Source organism: Melopsittacus undulatus, chromosome 6 (genome assembly GCF_012275295.1).
Source record: "Melopsittacus undulatus isolate bMelUnd1 chromosome 6, bMelUnd1.mat.Z, whole genome shotgun sequence".
NCBI classification, from domain to species: domain Eukaryota; kingdom Metazoa; phylum Chordata; class Aves; order Psittaciformes; family Psittaculidae; genus Melopsittacus; species Melopsittacus undulatus.
The window spans coordinates 31,907,561-31,935,043 of NC_047532.1; the positions used below are offsets into that span (position 1 = coordinate 31,907,561).

The window sequence follows — 27,483 nt, forward strand, 5'->3', positions numbered from 1 at the left end:
AATTTTACATTTTTTATTTACACTGACACCTCAGAAAATTAGAGTAATTTACAATTAGTGATAAACAAATACATAAAAATATTTAACTACACACTTCTTATAATTTGTTTTAAAAATGTAAAATTAATAGTTTCAAAAATAGACTTTTACTCCCCTTTAGCTAATAGTATGAATATACTACAGATTTTTACAAGTTAGATAGCATACCTGTAACTATTTTTAATGTCTTTTTATTAGCCATGCCAGATAGTATAGCTGTTGATCTTTAGCAAATTAAAAAAAAAAAGTTCTGCAAGTCATATAGGAGCCATCAGCTACAAAAATCCTGATTTTCTGTTTTTTTTTTTTTAATGGAGTACTGAGAGCCTATTTGCTTTTGTATTTCATCTTAAATTTAAGTACACAAAAATGTCACCATAGAGCTGGGTCAAATGCTTCTTTATGAAGTCAACCAAAAGGTGGTAACAGGCTACTAATCAGAGAATATCTTTGTATCCCATCAAGTTCATCAGAACCCAACCCCCAAAATTCATTTTATGTTTCTTAGAAATGCCTATTAAGGCACATAAGAGTATATATGCCTTTTACCCTTCCTTGATGATTAACATACCAAAGATTTAAAAATCGGAAGGGATGCGAGTTCCTCAGTAGAAAACCCACCATAGAAAAAAGACTCCCCATCTCTAGTACAGGAGAGGATTCTAGCAGCTGGGCCACCCAGAGGAGGTCACTGAAGGGACACAAATGCTGCAGCTGGACGACAGCTGTCATAGAGATGATAGGATGGTTCATTATGGTGTGGTAAGTAATCTAGCAGCCGGGGGGGATAAATGGAGTAGTATATAACTTCATAGCTATACCATCACAAATTTCAAATGGGACAGGTTTTTACTGTCCCGTTACTGTCAAGATGTTATAAACATGAATTAAACCATTTCAATTCCTCTGTCATTAAAATGCCAGTTTCTACCAGTGCAGGGAGCATTTCATTGCTTGTAGCCAGGTATCCATAGCAGGTTTGTATTCCTTCGAGTCCTTCTGGGGCTCAAAGACTACTTCTATTTGCCTTAGCTTCTTTAATTGTTCTTTGCCAGTCCAAAATCCTATAAACAGAAAGTTCATTCTCAAGCTCAGCTGCAAATATGTTATTTTTGAGTTGTTTTAATCTTTTTCCAAGACATCCAAAGCAGAAACACAGTAAGAAGCCATGACAGCTTTTCTTTACTCAACCAACAACTTTCTCAGAGGGAAGCATATTTTTAACATTGTGAAACTCCTTTCCAATAGCATCCACTTGTTTGGAATCCTTACAACAGTACATCTGCCTAACTGGGATGGCTTCCAAGGAACAGCTCTGGTACACTGAAGTTCCCTTAGGTTTCATCCACACAGTGTTTTCAGCTGCAGGTCCCTCTCAATGAAGAAGAGACACAGAAACCAAGACTCTGCTCTAGCTGCTTTCCTACTGTCCCAAAAATTGCATCCATGGCAGAAATCACCTGGTGTTACTTATTCAGATTCGTTTAGGTTACTTAATCATTCTTGTCTGACAAGGGCTGCAGCTTTCCTACACTTTCAATTGCTGAGTAAGTCTTACTGAGCATAGAGTTTTTATCTTACAGTTGTGTTATTCACATATCGGAGCAATTTAATGAAGTTAATGGAAATATATTTTGTAGGTGGATATTAAGCAAAACCTTTGACAGTATGTAGTTTAAAGTCTGGATAATTATCTAAAATAAACACTGTGTGAGTAGAGGTTTTTTTTTCCCCTGTTGATGATTTATTTTGTACTCCTACTGTGTTTATTTCTGTGAAAACCTTAAAGAATAAAGACTTGCTTCACAGATGACAGGACAGAGCTTCAGTGGGAAGGACAGGGCTGCAGGTTAAGTGTAGCAGCTTCCTTGCTCCCTTGCAGGAACTTCTCACATTAAACTTGCCGTCACTGTTTATATAAAACTAACCAAGCATAAAATGTTTCAGCAAATCAGGACCTTGTGTCAGAAATACAAATAAGGTCCTCGATTTGGTTTATATTTGACATTATCTGTTTCTTTGGGCCACCAAATACAAGTAGCTGGGTACAAAGCACTGTACAGAGAAACACAAAAAAATACTTATCTTGAATCCCCACAGAAATAGCTAAAGTAATCCTATGGGGAGTTTTCACAATTATCTAAAGTTATATAGCTCTGGTTTTGTCTGAGTTCCCCCACCCATATTTACAAACATGTATTATGAAGGGAAAAACAAAACCCCTTTAAGAGTACACATACCTGAAGCAAGGCCTGCTAGAAAAGCTGCACCAAGACTCGACATGTCTGCATTCACAGGTTTTTCTATTTTCTTATTAATTAAATCTGAAGTCATCTGCATGACAAAACTATTATTGCTGACACCTCCATCAGCTCTATAGAGAGAAGGGAAGAAGTTGTTAAAAAAAATACATTTAGTTCAAATGCTTATTGCCAACATTTCAGAAAACAACTGTGGGGTTTCACACCTATGCATACATTTTCCTTTCACTCATGCACAAATGCTTTTCCACTTTATGGCGAATTTAGAAGCCAGCACAAGGTGCCTAGGAAAAGAAAAAGAATGCTTAAAAATGGGGGAGGAATGCTAGACAGACAGGGATACAGGACAGACACATTATCAAAAGCTTTATAAGTTCTGTCTTCTAAAACTATGCATCATCCTGGTTGAAATGTTCGGGTTAATAACAGAACTTTTCCATAGTGATCACCACAACATGACAAAAGTCAAAACCATTACCTTAAACAAACCCTTTCAAGTGTTCTCAGATCTGGAGAAGTACTGGTTTAATTACTATCAAATCTTTGTACTAGTTAGCTAAAATTACATCAGAGTTGCTTCTTTTCATGAAGAAGATGAGAATGAGGCTTCCACCCACATATCTGCTTTCTTAATTGCATTACGTTAGAGACTGTTCAATGGAGAAAACTAGAACTTATCAACGCTGATCTTTAATCATCTCAGAGTGATTACTAGTGGTGCAAAGTAACCAGTCTTGCAAACAAAATATAACTAGAACAACAAGCAATCTTTGAATTGTCATAGATTGGTTTGTTATACTGTTGGACTCCAATACCAGTCAGGTATGAAGCTGTTGTTCTATCAAATGTAGTCCAGTAAAGACATTTACTGTTGATTACTATAGAAAGCATTGGGTAATAAAACTTCACAGTTGCTTAGATATCTTCTATATTACATGGTGTCTCAGAAAACTGTTGCATAAGTGTTCTGTCTGTTTCTGAAAGTAAAATCAGGACACTGCCCAACTGGCGATGTTACAGGGTTTTACTTGTTTGTACAGTTAAGCAGGGTTACCACTTCTATACCGTGGCATAAACCCCTTTAACTGGCAAAGTCACACTCTGTGCCAGTGACATATATTTTCCTTCTGTAAAAATAAGATATTAATTTGATTCAGGTTACAAGGGGAAAAAAGAAATTTTCCAAATGCCAGTTTTACATTTAGCTCAATTTTGCATGAAGATACTTTGAAGATTTAATCCACACATCTTATAGCTCAAAGTTCCTGTGTTCCATTTGACAGGATGTCTTACTTCTCAGAACAATAGGTGACATTCCAGAACTCCAGGAACCATGAGGATCATCCTTGTAAAGGCTGCTGCATACTGCTACAACACAGGACATGAGCACTGAAACTAACAGTTCCTTCTCTATTCCTTGATGGTGTTGATACAATCAAAGAGAAGCAGTAGGAATGTGGAGGACCAATGAAAAACAACTTTCTAGGAGCTTGTAGAGGCCAGAGAACAAGAAGAAACCAGGGATACAGGACAATAGGTAGAAAGGGAATAAACATATTTGTGGGATTAAACCTACAAAAAAAATCAGGACAGATACTGAAGATGTGCAGACAAAAGGATAAGAAGGAAGCAATTTACAACCTGACTGAAAAAAAAAACATTACGTGTACCTCATCTTCAAATGCTTAACCCACAAGCTGAACTGCTACTGATGCAGTTAACTATTACAGTCACTATATGTAACAGCAATTTTATATTAATAAATAAAACAGAATACGATCGTACAATTTTAAGTACATTACAATGTAAATGGGACCAGAATTCTCAAATTCCCTACTTCCACACATCCCATTTTTCAGTCCTAATACAGCTTCTCAAATTTTGGATGCATTTTTCTGTGTAACAAAAATAAAAATTTAAAAAAATCTAGTACTTTTTATCTTTTCCTCTGCATTAAAACCTAAGCCTAGCTGTTCCTTCATCTTTGCCTACTTCGTCCCATTATCTGATAGAAGACAGAAACATTTACTTCCATCATCTTTGTACTTTCATTTTCCCTCCACCACTCGAAAGTCTGATTTCTCAGCTGTTTACGTGCCTGCCAGGTTATTTCTTCCTTTACATGGGTTTGAGGAAAAAAGCCACAAGAGGGACAGGAAGTTTCCCTCACTTTTCTTGACCGTGGTATCATAATGACCCCTGGCTGCCAGAAAGCGAAATTTTCGAGAGCTTTCTCTGCTTGAGAGGGCTTGATCTTAAGACAACTAATGTGTTCAAACAAAGCAGCTACCTAAATGTGCAACACAGCTTTCCAGCAACACATAAATCAGCTAATTTTTCCAAGACATGAAAGCATAATCTAGGGATCAAGGCTATGTCACTCATTTACTTCTTCAAAAATTGAAGCAAAACCAGTGTCTTAACAACTGAATTGTAAAAATATCCTCCCTCTCCTCCTCACAAACAAGTCCAGCTTTAACTGACGTTTAAAAAACCACATTCAGTTTGTGAGACCTCCCGCACAAAAAAATTCAGTCTGAAAGAATAATGGGGGAGAATCACCTTGGTGGTAAGCAGCACCAAATGCACTCGAGCGCTACCTGAAAACATTAATTTGCCTTTTTCTTCTACTTTTTTGTTTTTAGATTAGAACTATTTATTATTCACCTACTGACAATCACCAATGGCAATAGCTTGATTAAGAACTAACTCTTCTGTGGGTTACATCCACTGAAGTTACATTAACATTTGACTTGGTAATCATTTATTTCTCAGCAGCAGGAGTTTTACAGTAATATAAAATGCACAATAAATGTCATCCTATTTAAAATCAAGTTCCCATGTATCAAATTTAAAAGTTGCCCAGAACTTACCGAATTGTTTGAAGAGGGATACGTATCTTCTTCACAATCATATCATAAAGCTGTTTGTTTCTTTAAAAAAATATTTAGTGGAATTAGCATTATATATTCCATAAAGTGTTTGCAGTATCTACATTGTCAGAAAATAAAATACAAGGCAAAAAATGCCTCGGTTGTGTTAGAACTGCTTCAATAGCTAACAGAATTTCCCAAATGCATAAATTAAAGAAAAAAGACTGAAACTTGGTTTTGTCACACATCATTACAAAGGCACAAGTATGGCTAAATTACAGCCCATTTTATAGCAAGTCACTGTACAAGGTATGTTTTCCCCTGATGGAAATTGCTGACAGGTTTCTATAGAGAAGATGCAATTGTTGATGTAACAAGAGGTTTAGGGTGAGGAAAGTAGGCTGACAGAGTGTTAATCGGAGTTTCTCCAGCTGTTCTTAAAGGGAACATATGAAGGTTATAAATTTGACTTGTTCTGAAGGCATTTCATTTAATGGGAGAAAATCTAACCACAATCTCTACCTTTTTCTACTTGGGTATTTGAACGAGATGAGACTCTTAATATCCCTCCCTGTTCAAGAGACCCATGCTTCAGTTCAGGAATGCAGAATTACTGCATCTCACATTGCTTTTGCAGTGCAGAAAAAAATGCATTAGAAACCATTGCACCAATTGAGAATGTTACCTCCCTCTAGACATCATTTTTGCCTCTTTGCTGGAGGTTATTATGCCCAAAGCAAAGCTGATGACTAGATGGAAGGAATCGTCTCAGCACTCCCTAACTGCCCACAGTGCTGTGTGAACCAGGCTCAAACCATATTCCGTTTCAGCTCAGGACGTACTGGGTGGGTTTGCAAGGCAGAACCAATCTGTTCCACTGTGATCTACTGATGTGATGTTTTATAGGAACACCTACAATTCAAACTTTAGCCAAAGAGCTAGTATAAAACTTTCAGCTTCAGGGATACTTTAACTGCAGCTGGAGTGGGCTACAGCTTCTGGCAAAACACTGTCAGAAGAGTAAAGGCAAACCTCAAACAGAAAACATTTTTAGAACATGCACAAACTAATTTATGAATCTCTAAATGGTTACTTAATAAAAATTTTGAGCTAATAAATATACCTGGGCTTATTTGTAAGGTGTGAAAAAAAAAAGGTAAGCAGCTAAGACTTCTTTTCAGTGTAACAGTAATAGATTATTATAATTTATATTTTACAAACTGCAGTCATGTCCATTTAACACTGCTGATCAAAATAAAAGCCAATCTAAGAAAATACAAGCAAGATAATTAAGCAAACAGTACCTGAAAGCTACAGATTCCAGTATAGCTCGTACAAGATGGCTTCTGGTAGTGGAAGGTTTCAGCCCCATGAAAGAGGCACATATATATGGGTCATTCACAGAAACCTGCAAAAAAGATTTCACCATGAGTTCAGTGAATCGTATTTGTAGGCTTTTGAGAAAGGAGTCAAATAGTAAGGAAAAAATAACTTACGACAATTACAGGCAGCATAGTGAAAGAAGAAAATTGAAAACAATATGTAAGAGGTATATAGTGTTATTTTAGCTAATTCAGTTAACAGTTTCAATAGCTTCTTTCAACAGCAAAAGGTTTAAGTGGCTTCTTCCAAAACTGACATACTACCTTAACACTAACCAGTATGACTTCTCTTGATAATACATATAGCATACACTTTAAGTGTCTAAGGCAGGGCACACTGATACTGCTGTTCTCTAGTCAGATTTCACACACACAATGATAAACAGAGTCTATCTAAAATTCTAATGGTCATTAAGTTGTCTTTTGTTTTCAGGGGAACTAGAGGATCAGTTGATGAATCTCTTTTCTACCCTTCCACTCCTCTAAACTTTATCACAAAATACTGTCTTGCTGGTCTGTGACAAATGTTAAATCTCATTTTCCTTCCAGTCATTCTTAAATTGAAACAATCCTTTCCAGTTGTATTGTGCTAAAATCAATCATGACAACATTTACCAGAAGTTTGGATTTCATGCTTATAAAATACACACACATGTATTTGCAAAGTAAGTTAAGAAAAAGCTATAATATAAAAAAATTTATTAAAAATTATGTATGTATAGGTACACACAGCCAAATGAGAACTGGCATTTTGCAGAAGTTCCCCAAGAGAAGACATTACTGCCAAAGTCAAAGAATTTTTATTTTTTAATATACAAGTACCCTTCCAACTCCCAAGAATGGAACCACCTGTCCAGCCCAGTAGCATAATAAGGATTCATGGCTTCCAAGTTTACAGATGTTTGTGTACAAGGTAGTAAACTAAAAAGTATAGACCATATTCTACATAAGGGTGAGTATCCTGAAAGAATCAATCATTAAAGAAAAAAGTAGCAGTGCATATATATATATGTCTGTATGCATACACAGAGATATATATATCTGCATACACTCCAATGAAGAGTCCTAAGTTTCTGCTGTAACTATTAATCACAGCAAATTAAGCCTGCAAAGCCATGTTTTGAGCAGAGTGAGTAAAAGGAAAAACAATTAATGCTCATATTCACTTGATTTCAAATACACTCTCACAGTGATGCTCCTCTCAGTGTACTGTACCACAGCAGTAGAATCCCATAAGAAAGAAAACTTGTTCTTATTGCCTTAATATGGATGAGTAGAGAAACATTTTACTCTGTGTAGGAAATGAACATGAGTTTCATAAGTATCCTCCCTAACTACTATGATTCTGAGGTGTAAGAAACATTATAACCAAATCAATTTGTGTTAGCATCTAGCCAGTGAAACTAAACAGACACATCACAGTCCCAAAAGTGTTTAACTCTGTTCATGTCCCTTTTCATACAATTTAATCCACACAGTTTCTAAACTGATACACATTCTGCTACTGTGAGTCCACTAGCTAGGCACAGTCCACTGGAATAAGCAGGACTTTTTAAAGGCAAAGAAATCCACATTATCCATACTATTAGTGGTGGCAACATGTCATGGCTAGAGAAAGCCATTCAGGTTTCTAAGTACAGCTTCTAAATTCAGACTGGGAATATTCGACTTAGGAAAAAAGAGACTGAATCAATGTTTACCAAGAAACTGGGTGGGGTTCCTTCTGGAAACAGTATTAGGAAAGCAACCGGCAGAAAAACCGACAAAGCCAAAAAAAAACTGTATAAAAACAAGTTTTACCAACACCTCTAGAACTTGAATATTAATAGAATTACAGATCCAAAAAGGATTCAGACTAACATTTGTCTACCTTGGGATTCTTGTCTGCAAATACTGCAATTTGGAGTGGCACAATTACTCACAGTAAATAGTAAATGGAAACATCTTAGCATAATCAAGCTCTATACCTGAAAATACATCTAATGATTAACAAGAGAGAAGGTACCTGAGCTACCTGCAGCAGAAATGAAATTTTTCTTTGCCTTATTCCACCGACATACAGGACTTACACAAAGTTCAGGTTAAAGATGTTATGTTTCTTTAGAAAAACCACTAGTCCTGGGAATGATCAAACAATGTAGTGCAGTTGACCAATGAAGATAAAGAAAAACAAACAAACAAACAAAAAAACCCCCAGCTTTTAGAAACACAGAGAGATGAGCTGGTTGGTAATATTCAAACTAATAAACTGCTAAGCCTACTAAGAGAAAAGTCTACCACACTGAATTTGACCATTCCCAGGAAAAGTATCTTGGCTTTTAGTAACACCAGAACTTGGTGTTACTAAATCTTACTACAGAATCTTATTCATATTTCGATAGGTTTGAATACTCTGATGGAATGCAACCTACGTCTTCAGTTATTTTAGAACAGTGCCTCAATAAAGGCTCTGTATGAGGCAGAATGAACTATGGGATCCCTTTCTGTCTCTGTAGGCACTTCCTGACTTACTGTGGGCAATTCATTTAGTTTATCTGTTCACCAGGTCTCCATCTGCAAAATGGATAAAATTTTCCTACTTTGTAAGGTTTTTCTCATGGGGGGGATGGTGTTTAAGCATTCTGATATGACAATGATCTTCATGCATTATGGTAAGAGAAAACAGGAACTTGAGTAGTACAGAATAAATACTGTGACAAGATGTAAATTACTACATGTAAACATGTAAAGGTTAAATTTTTACCTAGGTTATTAAAATTATATTCTCAATTATGCTAATTCAAGAATTTTACCTGAAAACCTGGAACAAAACAAACGCCTTCAGAATCAACAATACTTCGTGCCATTTTTGCTGTTTCATCTACATTGGTGAAAAGATCTGTAAAAATGCATAGATCACATGCTTTTATAATTTACTTCCATTTCTTTATGTATTAAGAAACAAAAACATGGAGATAGACTTTTCCTTTTGTAATATTATCGAACTACATGTTCTAAGGAAAATGATCACTTCTAATATTAAAAACAAAAAACTATTCAGATGAAGACTAAACTCTAATATCTGCAATCCTCCTATTATGAGGATCCTCTTGTATCTGTTATGCTGTAGCCTTTTAATATTCATATCCTGTAAGAGGTCACTAGCTTTCCAAACAGACATAAATAAGAATTGACAATGCTAACAACAGCACCCTAAATATTTAAAAACCTAGATTTGCAAAACATAAACCATGTTATCCTCCCCAGATATTGTTACTGTAAGCACAAGCACTAAATGACTACAGAGAAAGTCCTTAATATGGTATCAGCATCATTAGTATTTTTACAAGTGACTGACACAAAAATATAAATAAGGTCCTAAAATTACCTCTTTGAGAGACACAATTTTTATTTTGTCTAGCCACATGTCTCCTTTCACAACTCCACAGACATCCCTCTTTAGCTTATTCTTCACCCACATGTAATTCTTGTACTAATACCCATCCTTCCGTAGTTACAACTAATCATGTCCTTATGTGGCCACATAACATGTTTTTACAGAAGATTAGAGGTCTCCTGGAAATGAGATCTATTGCTTTTTCTTGTCTAAAATAGTAAATTCTGCTATGAGAAATAAATTAGGTTAATCTAACTTTATTTATCTTTGAAAACCCCATCATGGTAACTTAACAGGAGTTTCAATTTACCTTTGTAACCTTCATAAATTTATTTGAAAGCTTTGGATTCTGCTGCACCCAGACTAATAAGCCTTAATCATTCTTGCTGTATTTGCTATTACTGAGCTACATAGAGTGTCTCTGTTCCAGGATAGAAAATGAAAAAAAAAAAAAGGATTGACTTCACCTTGATATTCCATATCAATTTTTCAAAAGTCTTAGAAGGGATCTGATCCCACTAAATGAAATGCATTAAACCAGGTTTGTCTCACTGCAGAAATTCTTATTTCTAAACTTTTATCACTAATATATGTCTCATCTTCATCCATGTTAAGCCTCACTGACACAGGCAGGAGGGTCTTAGAGGCAGAGTCGGAAAAGTAACTGACTCCCTGCAGCAAACACACTCAGCAGAGAATCTACTACCGAGACACATAATTTTCCACTGTCCCAAACACATAGGCTAGTTTCTTCAATTATGATACTAAAACCAAGCCCAGTAACATAACTGTGTCCCCATAAAAACAGTTTCTTAAGTAATAATATATTTTAGCCTCTATAAAATTAAAGAATACTTACTTATATCCTGAGCCCATTTTATGACAGTGCCAACGTCTGAAATACAGCCTTCTGTTAAGTAAACAACTTCTTCCCCAATCTTCCAACCAATCAGTGGATACAGACCTTAATTATTTTCCATGAAACAAAACACACAGTTAAATGTTTCCAAAAAAACATATACAAGCATATCCCTAAGAAAACCAACAAAAAACTCCAAAAGTTTTTATTCAATTCCTTTGCACAAATCAAGCTTGAAAAATGTCACTGATGGAGGTTAAAAGTATTGCTTAAAAATTTAATGATAGGATTACAAGAGACTCGAAAAAGTTAGTTAAACCATAGTTACCCCAAAAATACCTAAAAAACAAAAACCAAACCCAAAACACTATCAAATAAAAAAACAACTCTCTTTAAGCTACACAGAAGAGTTATCTGCACTTTTTTATTATAATAAAGAGATTGTATATACTTAAAAATTTATCAGTGTTTCCCCATTTGTTTTAAATCCATCTAATTTTTGCCAATGGTTTCTAAAAAGTTGGAATTACTTCCCCAAAACACAGAACATGAAGACTGGGCTTTTAGATGGGAAGCACAAACACTAAACCAGACAGATAGACACACACACACACAGAGGCAGCATGAGCTTTGAACATAGATCTTATTTATAGAAGAGGGTAAAAATTATATCCTTTTTTATTCCTTTTCATTATGCAATGCTTCCTCACATAGAAAGCAAAAAACAGGTTTCCCAGTTTGCCCATCCTTGTGCCCAATAAAGGCTACTGCCAGTTAACTCTATCATTCTATCTGTGTGTTTGTTTGCCTAATAAATAAAAGAAACATTCTAAGTCTTTAAAAATTCTTGGTGACATGCTTTGTTTATAACTACAAACAAGTAGCACTTCTGTGGTTTACATTATGGGATTTTCAGGAAGTTAGGATCTCCAACTAGTTTGGGTTTTGCAGTGACTCAAAAAAAACCAAATAACTAAAACCAAAATTACTTCTTTTGTTTTTCTTTTCTCTCAGCAGAAAGGCAGAAATATATAGGGCAAGCACTGTTTATTTGAAAACACAGTACAGTGTCTTTCATAGAACTGCCTCCTTGAAGATACATTAGGCTAAACCTGACAATCTGTTCTCCTCTTTGTTCCCCATGCCAATGTTGAAAACTTCAAGAGAGACATGCTATTAAAAGCAGTCAGTGTGAACACAAAGACCTTCTTGTTTGATATCTGCACTAGTAAGAACATAACAGAGTCCTGCAGAGTGCTGCTTTTAATGCTAAAGCAAAAAGACTTAATTATCTAGTTGAACAGTAGATGTTCTCTGGTAATGCAGCTGGGCAAATGGTTTTTTAGGTGACTCGATAAGCATTCAGTGGCCACAGCAATAAAAACTTCACCCAACCCAAGTTCAGTATGTGCCAGAGTAAAGAAAGCACCCAGACTTTATAGGACCCTGCTCAGGACTTAAGATATCATGGGTAATGCAACAAAGGGAAACAAGTCCCAATAACTAAAGGTCCAGAAAAGCATCAGAAGGATCGCAGGATTATCTGTTTTCTCAGGGTGACTTTGCTGGTACACAAGTGCACCTCATAGAGTCATCTCCAGTTTGCCTGCATGTGTTCAAATGCATGGTGTGGTAGTACTAGTGCAACTGCAGACACTTGGTTAGTGCTGGAGGCACTCTGGTGCTTACCATGGAAACAATCAGCAGCACCTATTTAAAGTTTGCATTTGTCTCTTGAAAGGAAAATGTGAGATCTCAGATCATTGGTGCAGGGCTGCTTTATAATCTTTATTTTCTACCTACGGCAAGGCTGCAAGGAAGCAACACCAGCAATTCACCGAGAGAAGTCCTGGAGAGGGACAACTTATCAGGTACAAAGAAGTCCATCAGGTGGCCTTCCTAAAGATACTCACACCAACAGTCTCTAGTAGTGTAAAAGAATCCACCTCCAAGGATGGATCAACACAACACTTCGCATGACCAGAGTTACCTAGAACTATTAGACTGATGGAGACATAGATTTCAAATCTATACAACATGCATTCCATCACTGAATTGTGACAAGTGCTGTTCTTGAAGTAACTATTTTTTTGAAACTGACATACATCGCAACTAAATGTAGACCAGAAACTAGAGCAGCAGCTAATGAATAGCTTGCTCAAGGATGCTGCGGGAATACATCTTGCAGTCTTAAATACATATGTCAACTTTAAAGATTGAACACATTACATTTCATGCCCAGGGTGCTGAGCAAAGATAGGTACTTAATTTGTGTCACTAACCATACCACCCAACAGCCAAAGAACATAGGGAAAATAATTTTAATGTAAGTAACAGCCTAAAGCAGTAAAAGCTTCACAGTACTGCCTTAAAGATTTCAACTCCTATCATAATAGCTAAATATTTTCTTAGAAGAAAACAAACCAGAAAAATCTTACAGCATTTTATTGCTGTTACATTTCCACAGACTACATATATATGATTTCCTAAGTAGAAGGATCACCAGATCATCATTAATTAACCTAAAAAGCATTGGCATTCATAGCAAATTCAATATCTATGCTATCCAGTTGTGACATATCTTATGTATTTGCCAAGGTATTTCCAAACTTCAGCTCGTAAAAGTCTCCTTAGCACACTGCTGACCTCAACCCCAAAATCTACCCCTCCCATTTTAAATTGCAGGCTTCCTAAAATTAGTAACTCTTTAAAAATATGACAGACACACAGAGAGACTATGCAGGCAAATTTTCTTCAGCATTGCCTGTTGCCCTCTTGACAAATAGCCATCTATGACAAATTAACAAGCATGACAGATCACAAATGTCCAAAATAACAGTTTTAAAACCTAGAAACATATTGGGGAGCTCATTTCTAGTATTTTAAAAGAAAACTAAAAATTGCTAATCGTGTATTAACCCCTTGCAGGTGCTTCAAATCATAAGGGCTGAAGAGAAAGAACTTAACAGTGACCTGCTGGAACAGTCTGATGTGAGAAGCCAGAGGACTAATCCCCTTTTTCTCCATCTGTACTGTATAACACTAAAATATTGCTATCAAGAACAGGTGAAGAAACAAAAAAAACCCAAAAACCAAACAAAGAAAGAAAAAAAAACAAACAAGCAAGCAAACAAACAAAAAACCCACAAAAAACAAACCCCCCAAAAATCCAAAGAAAACAAACAGGGATACAGGTAGCAGACATAATTACTAGTGATGCTACTTAAATTCTCTTGAGTATTTCAGGGTAACCAAGATCTATGTTTCTAAAGAAAAAAAATTCCAGAGTCTTCTGTTCTGAAAACTATTTCAAGCTGTTTTTCTACAGTTAAACGCAGAAGGAAAAGCATAGCCCTGTTTTATCCTTTTTCATACCCTCATCATTTATAGCTGTTGAATCACATGAAACACTTTAAACCCAAAATTTCACTATCTTACCTCTTCGTGATGCAAAGAGATGCTCTCCAGTATTCACATTCCAGAAGCCACCTGTTCCCATTGTCAGTTTAACATCTCCTGGGTGAAAGCAGCATTCTCCAAACATAGCTGACTGCTGATCTGCTACCTGCCGTACCAACAAGAACAATACAAGTTAGCTATCAACTACCAGTCTACAATGCTGCAGGACTTCAAAATATCACTGCAAACATATCAGAGTTCTGAATAAAAATAACCATTCAGAAAGGACTTGAGCATTAAAAAGAGGGCTCATATACAATGTAGGCAATTCCAACAGTCACAGTTATCACTAGAATCAAATTACAGCAGGTTTGGACACAACATGAATGCATGTAGTATGGACTGCAACACTAAAAAATATGTTACGGAAAAAAAAAGGAAATACTTTATGGTTTAGTATTTAACAAGGATAAACAGGGTATTTGCAATACCAGGGAGCACAAGAGGGTAGCTTTGTTTGAATTCCTCTTCCCCTGGATAGCAATTTGAAGTTTTGAGGTTTTACATTCCTTTTATCCTGCTACTCCTCCCTGTACCAAATTATTCCACGCTGATATTTTTCAGCAATGATGGTTACTAAATGCATTTATGTCTCTTTGTGCTTTGGTGAAACAATAAATTTACAGATAAATTGAGCCTAGAATTCTTTAAAAATAGTAGGGGAAATTCGTGTTAGCTAGGTGACATTTTTTCCATTTACCTCGATCCAAGCAGATTTTTCTACAAGTCATCACTTGACAAAAACAATAATGGGGTTTTCTCATGCAACTCATAACTACTGAGGCAAGAACATGGTATTCACCATTTATTTTTTGTTGAAAAAAAGAAATAAAAGGTACCACAAGTAGATTTATTAGTAAATACTTTTTTTTTCAGTATAGTCACACTGAAGTCAAGTCAGAATGGACCCCACTGCACAACTTCACCTAGAACAACTGATTTTAAGTCAGAGAGAGACAGATTACCAGAGTTTGTAACAGAACCCAGCTTTGTTAAGTTCTAAATTAATGCTTAATCATTTGGTCATCTAATCCTAATGGACCTCAACTTCTAGAAATCCTTTCTCGTTCCTCTCTTCTCCTTTTCCCCTAAAGCTGTAAACCAAGTTTTTGGAGAAAATGTCAACAACCAATTCTACTGTAGTTATACAGAAGGAATAGGAAATACTTACTAAGCAAGTATTAAATCAAAGCTAGGTAAAAAGAATACAGATTTAAGGAAGAAAACTCACCACTGCCATTATTGGGATAGGTACCCCAAATATTTCAGAGTCAGCTGATCCAAAGTTGAAGCTTAAAACAAACATTATGGAGAAACATCACAACACTAAACTGACCTTTTGTTAAAATATAACATTGATATCTAAGGCCTGGATCTGCAGCACATACGAAAGGTAATGCTACTAATTTATTGTAAAGAAGGCATTAAAACTATAACTTTAAGAAATACCAATAGTAAAAATAAAATTTGCATGTAGTGTTAAAAAAAAGAACACCTACATATAAAAATAATTTTGTTTTTTTGATGCAGCTATGTGTTACTTTGCTTGTGCAGACATGTAGTGTTTTTCTAAAGGCAATAAATTTAACAGTTATGTTCTTTTCAATATGCCTTCATAGTTACCTTGTGTCTTTCACTGGTGGATAAATAGACATGGGAATGGAAAGTAAATTACACAAAGTTGGGTTCCAACATTTCTGAAATTACATGGAAAAAATAAAAATATCAGCAATTCTCTCAGAAGCACAATAAATAGCAACAACATTTTTTTTTGGAACAGGACATACCGTAAAGGGTTCAAAAACACCTGTAGCACTGGCGTTTGAATAATCTGTAGCATACACAGAACCTACCATAAAGAACAAAACAAAGAACACCATAAGATTTTAAACATCTAAAAAGTGATTTTAAACATACAAAAAGTGATTTTAAACATACTTTTCCTTTAAACATCTCAGTGGCTCCAGGCAAAGTCATAATGATACAATGAGCATACAAACTCTACCTGCTGCTCACTAAAATATATATGAATTAACTACCTTATTTAACCCTCATGAAACTGGCTAGAAGAGAGCTGGTACTTTTAAAAACATGGACAGAACTTGTCCCTCTTCCACATTTGTAACAGTTCTTTGTTCTTTTGCTTTCACAGGTACCTTTTCTCCATTGAGGCAAAGTAATTCTGTGAGTCCTCTTTGAATCTTAAACACCTAAAAGGTTGATTACACTGAATATTTATTTCCCTTTCTGCCTATCCTTCCAGACAGACCAAAAGAATATTTAACTCAGAAGGTTAGGTTTTTTAAACAGTAAATATATGAGAATACTCATCAATTATAAAAACACATAAATTGTCAAAAATGTATTTGAATTCCAGGATATATCAATGACAGTCATGAACATCATTACTTAGATTCCAGTATGTTTTATTAAGAGGAATTGTAAGCATTCACCTTTAGTTAATCTATACAGTAACCACGTGTCAACTGTTCCAAAGCAGCAGTTATTTTTTCTGGCAGCTTCTTCAGCCTGGGAACAAATATATGTAAAAAAGAAAAAAAGTACTTACAACTGGGTACAATAAAGAAGAACATATTTCCCAATTCCTTTTCTCATTTTCTTTGTGGTTAACAATAATGTCCCCAGAAAATAAGTCTCTGATCACCTATTTTTCTTCTAAAAAGGGAGAGTTGACTATTTAATTAATATCATCCTACAATCCATGTTCCTAACAAAGAATAAGCAGAGTTTCTTACAATTGCTGCGAAGGAAATAAAAGCAATTAATCTTCTACTGCAGTGACATCAGAGTTTTAAGAAGGGAAACTCTATAATCACAACTGTAGCAGTGGTGAAAGAGTGGTGAATAAAGAAAACAAGGTCCAGCATATAGCACCTAAATAAAAAATTAACAGAAATAAAATAAGTGCATATGCTTGACCAAAACAGACACGGCCTCTGTAACCACTGCTTTCTGGTTTATGACGTCTGCAAAGGGTTCAAAATGTTATTTTCCTTGGGATCTTTTTCCCCTTTAAAATGGGTAATTCAGGTTTCATCTAATTTCTACTAACTGATAACTGTACAGCTATAGAATTCATATACAGAACATATGTAACTTCACTCAAAACATGACTGAATACACTATTCTCTGTAATTATCAGCCATAATTTTCTGAGTTTCTTGGTTTAATAGTCATACATTTTAAGTATCAGTGCCTGACAAAATGTGGAAAAACATTAATCTTTCACCAAAACCTCAGCAGCTATGTAACTTTCAATTCTACAATCCTCCAAATTCACACTTCACATTTTCATCAGGTCCAACAAAAACATGCCAGTAAAAAAATATACTTGAGCTTCTCAGGAGTTAGTTTTGTGACAGAAAGTACCAGACAAAACTCAGAAAGTTTGGAGGAAAGTTTATACAGGGTAGAAAATGGACAATAACAATTTTCTTAAATAATAACTTGAAAATTAACATGGGAAATAAGATGACTAAAGTTATAAATATTACAGGAAGAAACAAGGAAAACAGTAAAGATTACAGCAAATAATACAGCAACAAATATTGCACAGCTCATTAGTCTTTTAGAGTAGTCCAACACAACTTATTGTATATCTATTTTCCAATTTACAGTACAATAAAATGCAGAATAAATGGATGACAGTGGTTGATTGTTCAATTTGTTACTATTTGTCAAACTGCAAACACTGGAATAATAGAGGGTGGAAAGGTAAGCATGCCAGTTGAAAATAAGTGTAGCTGTCATGCAAAACTAGACAGCAAGCAACTTTAAAACAAAGTACAGTTACTAACTGTATAAGTGAAATAAGGCGATTTTATTATGTCTCTTAGAATCATAGAACAGTTAGGGTTGGAAAGGACCTTAAGATCATCTACTTCCAAACCCCCTCACAGGGACAGGGACATCTCACACTAAACCATGTCACCCAAGGCTTCCTCCAACCTGGTCTTGAACACTGCCAGGGATGGAGCATTCACTACCTCCCTGGGCAACCCATTCCAGTACCTCACCACCCTAACAGTAAAGAATTTCTTCCTTATATCCAGTCTAAACCTCCCCTGTTTAAGTTTTAACTCGTTACCCCTTGTCCTGTCACTACAGTCCCTAATGAAGAGTCGCTCACCAGCATCCCTGTAGGCCCCCTTCAGATACTGGAAGGCTGCTATGAGGTCTCCATGCAGCCTTCTCTTCTCCAGGCTGAACAGCCACAACTTTCTCAGCCTGTCTTCATACAGGAGGTGCTCCAGTCCCCTGATCATCCTCGTGGCCCTCCTCTGGACTTGTTCCAACAGTTCCATGTCCTTTTTATGTTGAGGACACCAGAACTGCACACAATACTCCAAGTGAGGTCTCACGAGAGCAGAGTAGAGGGGCAGGATCACCTCCTTCGACCTGCTGGTCACGCTCCTTTTGATGCAGCCCAGGATACGGTTGGCTTTATGGGCTGTGAGCACACACTGAAGCCGGTTCATGTTCATTTTCTCATCAACCAACACCCCCAAGTCCTTCTCCACAGGGCTGCTCTGAATTTCTTCTTTGCCCAACCTGTAGCTGTGCCTGGGATTGCTCCCACCCAGGTGTAGGACCTTGCACCTGGCATGGTTAAACTTCATGAGATTGGCATCAGCCCTCCTCACAAGCATGTCAAGCTCCCTCTGGATGGCATTCCTTCCCTCCAGCGTATCAACCGAACCACACAGCTTGGTGTCATCAGCAAACTTGCTGAGGGTGCACTCAATCCCACTGTCCATGTCACTGACAAAGATGTTGAACAAGACTGGTCCCAACACCATCCATGAGGGACACCACTCGTTACTGATCTCCAGCCGGACATTGAGCCATTGACCACAACTCTTTGCCATCCAGCCAGTTCTTTATCCACCGAGTGGTCCACCTATCAAATTGATGTCTCTCCAATTTAGAGACAAGGATGTCATGTAGGACAGTGTTGAACGCTTTGTACAAGTCCAGGTAAATGACATCAACTGCTCCACCCATGTCCATCATTTCCGTAGCCCCATCATAGAAGGCCACCAAATTGGTCAGGCAGGATTTCCCCTTAGTAAAGCCATGCTGGCTGTCACCAAGCACCTTGTTGTTTTTCATGTGCCCTAGCATGCCTTCCAGGAGAATCTGCTCCCAGATTTTGCCTGGCACAGAGGTGAGACTGACTGGTCTGTAATTCTCTGGGTCATCCATTTTCCCCTTCTTGAAAATGGGGGTTATATTTCCCTTTTTCCAGTCATCAGGAACTTCACCTGTCTGCCATGATTTTTCAAATATGATGACAAGTGGTTTTGCAACTTCATTCGCCAGCTCCTTCAGAACCCGCGGATGGATTTCATCAGGTCCCATGGACTTGTGTACATTCAGGTTCTTAAGATGGTCTCGAACCAGATCCTCATGTACAGTGGGCCCAAGGTCTAGGTTTTCACAGTCCCTGCGTCCGCCTTCCAAGACTTGGGTGGTGTGGTCAGAGCCTTTGCCAGTGAAACTGATGCAAAAAAGTCATTCAAACCTCAGCCTTCTCCAAGTCCTGTGTAGCCAGTTCTCCCGATAGCTTCCGGAGGGGCCTACGTTGTCCCTACTCTGTTTTTTAGCTGCTACATACCTATAGAATCCCTTCCTGTTATCTTTAATATCCCTAGCCAAGTTTAACTCTAATTGGGCCTTAGCTTTCCTAACCTGGTCCCTAGCTTCCCTTCATCCCAGGCCACCTGTCCTTGCTTCCACCTTTTATAAGCCTCTTTTTTCCTTTGAATTTTTTTCAGCAACTCCTTATCCATCCAAGGAGGTCTCCTGGCCCTCCTGCTGCACTTTCTTCTAGTTGGGATGCAACACTCCTGAGCTTGTAGCAGGTGATCCTTGAATATTAACCAAGAGTCTTAGGCCCCCCTGCCCTCTAGGGCTATATCCCATGGAATCTTACTAAGCAGGTTCCCGAAGAGGCCAAAGTCTGCTCTCTTGAAGTCCAGGGCAGTGAGCTTACTGCACGCTCTTCTCACTGTCCTGAGGACCTCAGATTCGACCATCTCGTGATTGCTGCATCCAAGGCTCCCCTGGAGCGTCAAATTTCCAATGAGCCCTTCCCTGTTGGTGAGCACGAGGTCAAGCAGGGCACCTCTCCTTGTCGGCTCCTCTATTACTTGAAGTAGGAAGTTGTCTTCCACACAATCACGAAACCTCCTGGATTGCTTGTGCCGGGCCGTACCATCACTCCAACAGATATCAAGGTGGTTGAAGTCCCCCATGAGAACAAGGGTCTGCGAGCATGAGGCTTTTCCTATTTGTCTGTAGAGTGCTCTTATGTATGAAGAAAACAGTTTACTATTACACATTTCCAGAAGGAGAAGAAGCAGTTGTATAAACATGAGTAAATACTTAGGTAGAAAAGCTTTAAACATTACCATAGATACAAGTCTTTCATTCTGCTTCTTCAGAGGAAAAGAATAAGCAAGACCAAACTGAAGAAGTTACAACCAACCTAAGTCACTACCCATTATTATGGCGTAAGAAAGCTATTATTTTCCCTTTCCAGCTTACCTCACTTATGTTTTTAAAAACCCACGACAACTTCATAGAAGTTTGTTGTGTTGAAAAAGTAAGAAAACTTGGTGCTAAATACCGATCATTCCCAGTCAAGAAATGGAGCACTGTAAAAATAACATGGATTACCTGTTTGAAAATAAAACAGTTGCATCAGTTTTAATTTCTTCCTTTAAAGGTTTCCAATCAGTTATCTTTAAAGGATGGCAACACAGATGAAAGCTGCTGATGTAAGATTAGATTCAGAAGGCCATAATTCTATTAAGAGAACCCTTACATAGGATTTCAGTAAATGGCCTTCCCCCACCAAATACTACAGGAAAAGGCACAGAGCAAGTCTGTGTGTCTCTTTGAGAGCACACTCATAGAGAGTGCTCTGCGTTATGAAGACAGATCACCTACAGCAGCACACTGCATGCAATAGTTGAAATCAGTGGCAAACCCAAGAACTGAAATTATTGTGAGTGTGCTAGTGATTTTCCACTTACAGGAAAAGTAAATTCAGTTTTTCCACTTGGAGAAAATCTTTCTCTTCTAATGGTATGAAGCGCAAGCCATCAGCAACATGAATTGTTCTTTCTATAGATAATCTGAGCAAATAGTACAGTAAAAACCAAAACACACACTGCCAACCTAGAACTACCTACACCTAGAAATTAGGCTGCAGCAGTCTTAACATGCAACATTTTAGAGACTAACAGACTAAAAAGTAACAAAATGAGACTAAAAAGACTAAACAACAACAAAGAGACTAAAAAGTAACAAAATGCATGCTAGAAGTTTCCACATAATTAATTACCTGCAGGCTATCAGTACTACCTTTCATGCTAATCTTGCTCAGTCAGTTTTTAGGCCTCAGCATTTCATATATAGCCCTTACTTCTCATAAAAATGAAACAGTTCTAACATGTCCAAGCAGTATTCAGTTTAGCACAGTTTTACCTTCAGCAGAAGGGACTTATTCCATGAATTCACAAGTTCAGCACTTCTTACATCTTGCCAACTTATGAAATTATGAAAAGGCTTCCCTGTCCTCCTGAAAAAGAGCATTTGAACATTCTCATTTAAAACTATAGAACACAGACCGCACAAAAATTGTAACATAATTCACCATTTCCAGTCAGGATACTTAACACTCAGCGCATACCCTCCTGTTGGATTTGAGGAATTAGTAATAGGTATGTGGATGTTTAGAGGATAAAATTTCTGACTAGAATTAAAGAATACATATTTCTTCATCTTTTCCAGGATACTAAGAACAAAACAAAAACAACATACACTTACAATCTGTTCTCAACTACTGTAAGGAGTGGCTGTGCAAACACAGGAGAACATCAGGAAATGACATTTGTAGCTTTCAGACTGTGACTTGACAGAGTTCAACATTTCTACAATCTGCTTCCATCTATGAATAGAAGTTCATTTTAAGCAACACACAATATACATACTTGTGCCATGTAATGAAAGTTCCTCTCTGCGTTGAGATGCCAAGACCAGCAACTTGCCTCATGTGAAGTCCCGCAGCTAAAAGATAAAAACAAACTATACTAAAGAAGGATTTACTTGAAGAAACAAAACCAAAACTTCTCAAATGTAACTATAAAACCTATGGAATATTTAGGAAAACAATCATTTAAGAGAACACAAATCTCTACAGACTGCCCAACTAAGCGGCTAAAATATTAGAGAACTCCAAGACAGGTAACTGACTCCAAAGCACATAAATAAACCTGCATATTTTACAAAAGCAGCTGTAGCACATTGACCCTTTCCTCTTTCTGAAAGGCCTGTTGATACTTTTACTTGAACAGCTCCAGAGACAGACAGGCAGACAGGCTACATATGCCTGTATAATCAATTAAAACTTGCATTTCACATGGATGGATGTGAAATGTGAGTATGCCATGAGTTTTTACATACTTTGATAATAACATATCTCACCTTGAGCATGCCTTAAGCAGTCTTTCAAATTTCTTAAACCACATACCAGTGAATGAAAAGCATACTCCAAATTCAGAAGTATAAAAAAACACATTTGGGTATACACCAATTTTACTGTTAAATCTTACCTTCAAATAACTGTTACAGAACATTTTTTTTTCTAATGTATATATAACCGTAAATAATTATACATGTCCACAGCTATTTTCAAAGCAGCTCTGGTCAGCTTCCCACATACATCCATGTATGCTTCCAGAAGCAAAATTATGTGAAAAAGTATACACTAAGAAATTGCACTTAAACGACAAAGTATTTTGTCCAAAGTACTGTTACTCTGCAGGGCTCTCAGTCCCCCTACTTGAACAAATCACAGGTTAAGTACACCTCACAGAATTGTAGAACAGTTCAGGTTGGAAAGGACCTTAAGATCATCTAATTCCAACTCTCCTACCACAGGACGTCTCACACTTAAGACCATGTAGCCCAAGGCTCTGTCCAACCTGGCCTTGAACATTGCCAGGGATGGCACATTTACCACTTCTTTAGGCAACCTGTTCCAATGCCTCACCACACAAGTAAAGAATTTGTTCCTTTTATCCAAACTGAACTTCCCTTGTTTAAGTTTAAACCCATTACCCCTTGTCCCTTACTTACACATTAGTTAACATGTGTCCCTGTGCTTATCATATATTAAAATCTTGTGTGAACTTTCATGTGTGAAGTTACTCATCTGTGTACGCACACATACTGCAGACTCTACAGCCGATAGCCTCTGAGTGACAATTACAAATAGGGTTTCATAGAGAAACAGTGTGTTCTGCTCTGCTGATCTCTACATGTGCTTCAGCACCTTCGCTTATACTGCCTTTGCATTCCTGCAGGCAGTGGTATCAAGGCCCTCAGTCAGCTGAAAATCATAGAATCATAGAATAGTTAGGGTTGGAAAGAACCTTAACATCATCTACTTCCAAACCCCTTGCCATGGGCAGGGACACCTCACACTAAACCATATCACCCAAGGCTTCATCCAACCTGGTCTTGAACACTGCCAGGGATGGAGCATTCACAACCTCCCTGGGCAACCCATTCCAGTACCTCACCACCCTAACAGTAAACTTCATGAGGCTGGCATCAGCCCACCTCACAAGCATGTCAAGCTCCCTTTGGATGGCATTCCTTCCCTCCAGCGTATCAACCGAACCACACAGCTTGGTGTCATCGGCAATCCTGCTGAGGGTGCACTCAATCCCACTGTCCATATCACCGACAAAGATGTTGAACAAGACCGGTCCCAACACCGATCCCTGAGGGACACCACTCGTTATTGGTCTCCAGCCGGACACTGAACCATTGACCACAACTCTTTGAGTGCGACCATCCAGCCAGTTCTTTACCCACCGAGTGGTCCACCTATCAAATTGATGTCTCTCCAATTTAGAGACAAGGATGTCGTGTGGGACAGTGTTGAATGCTTTGCACAAGTCCAGGTAGATGACAACAACTGCTCCACCCCTGAAACCAGTGCTTTCGCTAGGCTACCTGCTCCAACTGCCTGCACAGGTGCTGCTGGCAGTGAGACTGTACGGGAGGAGGACCTAGGAGTGGGTGGCTTGAGAACAAAGATATTTCTTTTTTAGTGGTAGCTGGGTCTAAACTGAAGTCAAAGCCATATCAGTACAACCACAGCTCACTATGTGCTAGTGACATGTGTGACTCCTCCCCATCTCCACAACCTGCATGCTCCTACTACCTTCCTGTGTCACTATGATGTTCTCTAGATACCTCATGAGCAGGACTAACTTCCATTCAAGACAAAAAAAAACCCCACCCAAACCCAGAAGACAAATGTGCATATTTTTCAGCTAAGTTGCCTCCTGGAAGGGCTGAAGGGTTGAACCAGTACCAAAATGAGAGACAGAGGGGTGAGACCATGCAGTCAGAAGCTGTTTCCACCTTTGGGTAGCACTGAACTACAACATCTCATCCACCTGGGCCTGAAATTATAACTCCACAAGCCCTGTATACTAAAGTGCTCCTATGCCATCTTTCTGCTTCCAGTCACTCCTGCCCCTGGTACCACACCCTCTCTCGCACTAGCACAAACACTGGTAAAGCTCTGTTGACATGAACAACCACACACTGATTCAACTCAGGAAACTGCCACTGACTTGAAACAAGCCTGTAAAAAGGAGGGCGGGACTCCTTTTGACAGTAGCATGGGGTTACACTCACTTACATTACACAACCACTTCAAAATAACTTGCCAATAATGTACACAGCTTGGTCACAAGAAAATCCTTCCCTCTAAAACTAGGTGAAAAAAATCTTGTTTCCTGGTTTGCCCCACAAAATGGGAGCAGAGGAAGCTAGTGAAGTCCTCAGGGGTTGAGTTAGCATTGCTATTCTGATGACAACAGTTGTGACTGCTGAGAAAACAGACCAAGAGCCCAAAATAACCAACTGCAGCTTACACCTAGTGATAATTACTTTCCCTATCCCCTAGACTGTCTTCCAAAGGAAGAGACAAGAGCAGTTTTGCCTTGATGCAGACTGGAGGCGGAGCAACACTTGGAGACCAAACCGCACATGGGCTGAACAGGAGGAACTTTAGGCACTGAATGATGATATACTGAATGATGATGTATGATGTATACACACATGACAAGGAGGCTGGGGCACTGTGAGAAAGTGAGCTGGGTGCAATTGAAAAGTTCACAGCATCAGTGTGGCACAGAACGTGATCCATGCTGGGCTGCAGAACACTGGAACTGATACAACGGGAAAGCTACAGGAGCTGTAGAGTAGGTGCATTGTTAGAACAGTATCCAGAAAAGAGGAAAAAAACTCCCTAAACTATCAGCAGTTTGGTAGAAAAGGGAACTGTGTGTGTTTCGTGTGTGGAATACTAGAAAATTTTAGGCTAAAGTAGAACTAGAAAAACAACAATACAGAAATCGGATAGTAGGAACTGTTTGTAGTTTGGATGGGAAAAGCAGGAATATCAGGTTGTAACTGAGCAAGCACAGCTATGGAGCACCCTGCTTTCGCTCTCATATGCTCACATTTGCACACACAAAGCACAGGCAGAACAACGGGGACTCTGTACACAGAGGCATCTGGAGGAAGGAGGACAGACACTAGGAAAACAAAACATAAAAAAAGCTGGTGCAACAAGGTGCTGTCACTCATGCGTAAATCGAGTATGCACACTGCTCCTGGCTCTTTTTCAATCTTCATCTAGCCCCAGTGAAAGAAAAGAACTGTCCTATTTTACATAATGATTGAATAGGCTTTAAAGCATCTTGCAGACCTATGCTCAGTGATGAACTTTCAGTGCTCTAAGAAAAGAATCTCATTATTTAACTAGCTTTACTAATTTTGATGAATAATTAAGTAATTTCCCAAACTTTACAAGCCATTACCTTGTACAGCCTCTTTTATTACACCAACAAACTGGCTCCATAGCACTTCAGGATCTAATTCAACCCATCCCAGGCGAGGATAAAGTGATTCCACCTGTTGACAAAAGACACACAGCACTGTGCAATCCATAGTTCACAGCAAACAGCATTCTTGTGAAAGTTTGTTCAAATACATTGGATTTTGCTTTCTTTTTTTGATTTTCCAGATCGACTGCAAGAGAAGAACAATGGCATTTGTCACTTCTAAAACATGGGGAGCCTGTAAATCCCTTTTGGGGCTCAAAACTGGAAAACAGCATAGCACAGCAGGCACAGGATCACCCACCACATGAGCTTCCAGTGCGAGGGGGGGGTCAGCTCTGCCGAGAACATCCCCTTCCATCTCCAAAAATCCGTTAGAACACTTGCATTTCTCGCGACAATCTTTTCACTGCAATAGTTATCAATAAAAAAATAATCCTGGAGATCATCTTGATCCCAAAATCATGAGCTATACAAAACAAAAGCAGCACGAAATTCATGTTCCAAAGCTAAGATTTGTTCACACTGTGCTGTTACATAAATGGGACACGTGTAGGTCCTACTTGCCGTCTCAGCTGTGCCCTACTAACAAAAGTCGGTTTCTTTGCAGAGGGCGTAGTCGATACGACAGGGGCGGGCAGGCGGGAACAACCGCTGAGGTAACGGGGGGAGGGGCAACGGTGGCATCCCTGCGGGGCTCCCAACCGGCTCGGGGAGGCTCGTTTCACCCAGGCTGGCCCTCAAGACGCCGACCCCAACCGACCCGGCCCACACACGGCCAAAACCTGGACGCCTGTAAACGCTGTCCCCGCCGCGCCGCGCCGCGCCCCGACCCGCGCCGCCTCCCAGGACCTCGCTGCTCAAAGCCGCCCGGCGCTCCGGGAAGCGGGCACCTTCGGCTGCGCCTGCCTCCGGCGACAGCTCCTGCGGCAAATGCCACCTCGGGCTGCCCGCGCCCGGGGAAGGGCGGCCCCAGCCGCTCGACCGGGCGGCGAGGTGAAGGCGCAGTTCCAAAGCACGGCCGCTGCTGCCCACAAGCCCCCTGTCCCCTTCCCCTGCCGCGGATTCACCTTCCGGCTGCTGGAGCCTCTGACCGCTGCCGCCCGGTCATAGACGTGGCACTTCATCACCGTGCTGCCTACGTCCACCCCGACCACGTACCGCGCGGCGTCGGCGCCGCTCTCCTGCTGCCCACACGGCATCGCCCTCCGCTGCCCGGCGCGCAAGGAGCTCGGAGTGCGGCAGCCGCCGACTGCGGGAAAACAGCCGTCCCGCCG

The 27,483-nt window shown here is 38.9% G+C and overlaps 1 protein-coding gene across 1 annotated transcript; it reads right to left on the reverse strand.

The window, feature by feature from the left end:
• GK5 (glycerol kinase 5) lies at window positions 1-27,483 on the reverse strand. Its single transcript, XM_034064297.1, has 16 exons — window positions 27,277-27,483; window positions 26,186-26,279; window positions 22,271-22,346; window positions 21,765-21,858; window positions 20,820-20,951; window positions 16,703-16,778; window positions 16,037-16,098; window positions 15,873-15,946; window positions 15,481-15,541; window positions 14,229-14,355; window positions 10,791-10,895; window positions 9,348-9,433; window positions 6,478-6,581; window positions 5,174-5,233; window positions 2,280-2,413; window positions 1-1,103 (listed from the first exon to the last, which is right to left on the reverse strand). The coding sequence occupies exons 1-16, from the start codon at window positions 27,406-27,408 to the stop codon at window positions 967-969; spliced, it is 1,554 nt and encodes a 517-aa protein (XP_033920188.1). The 5' UTR covers window positions 27,409-27,483; the 3' UTR covers window positions 1-966.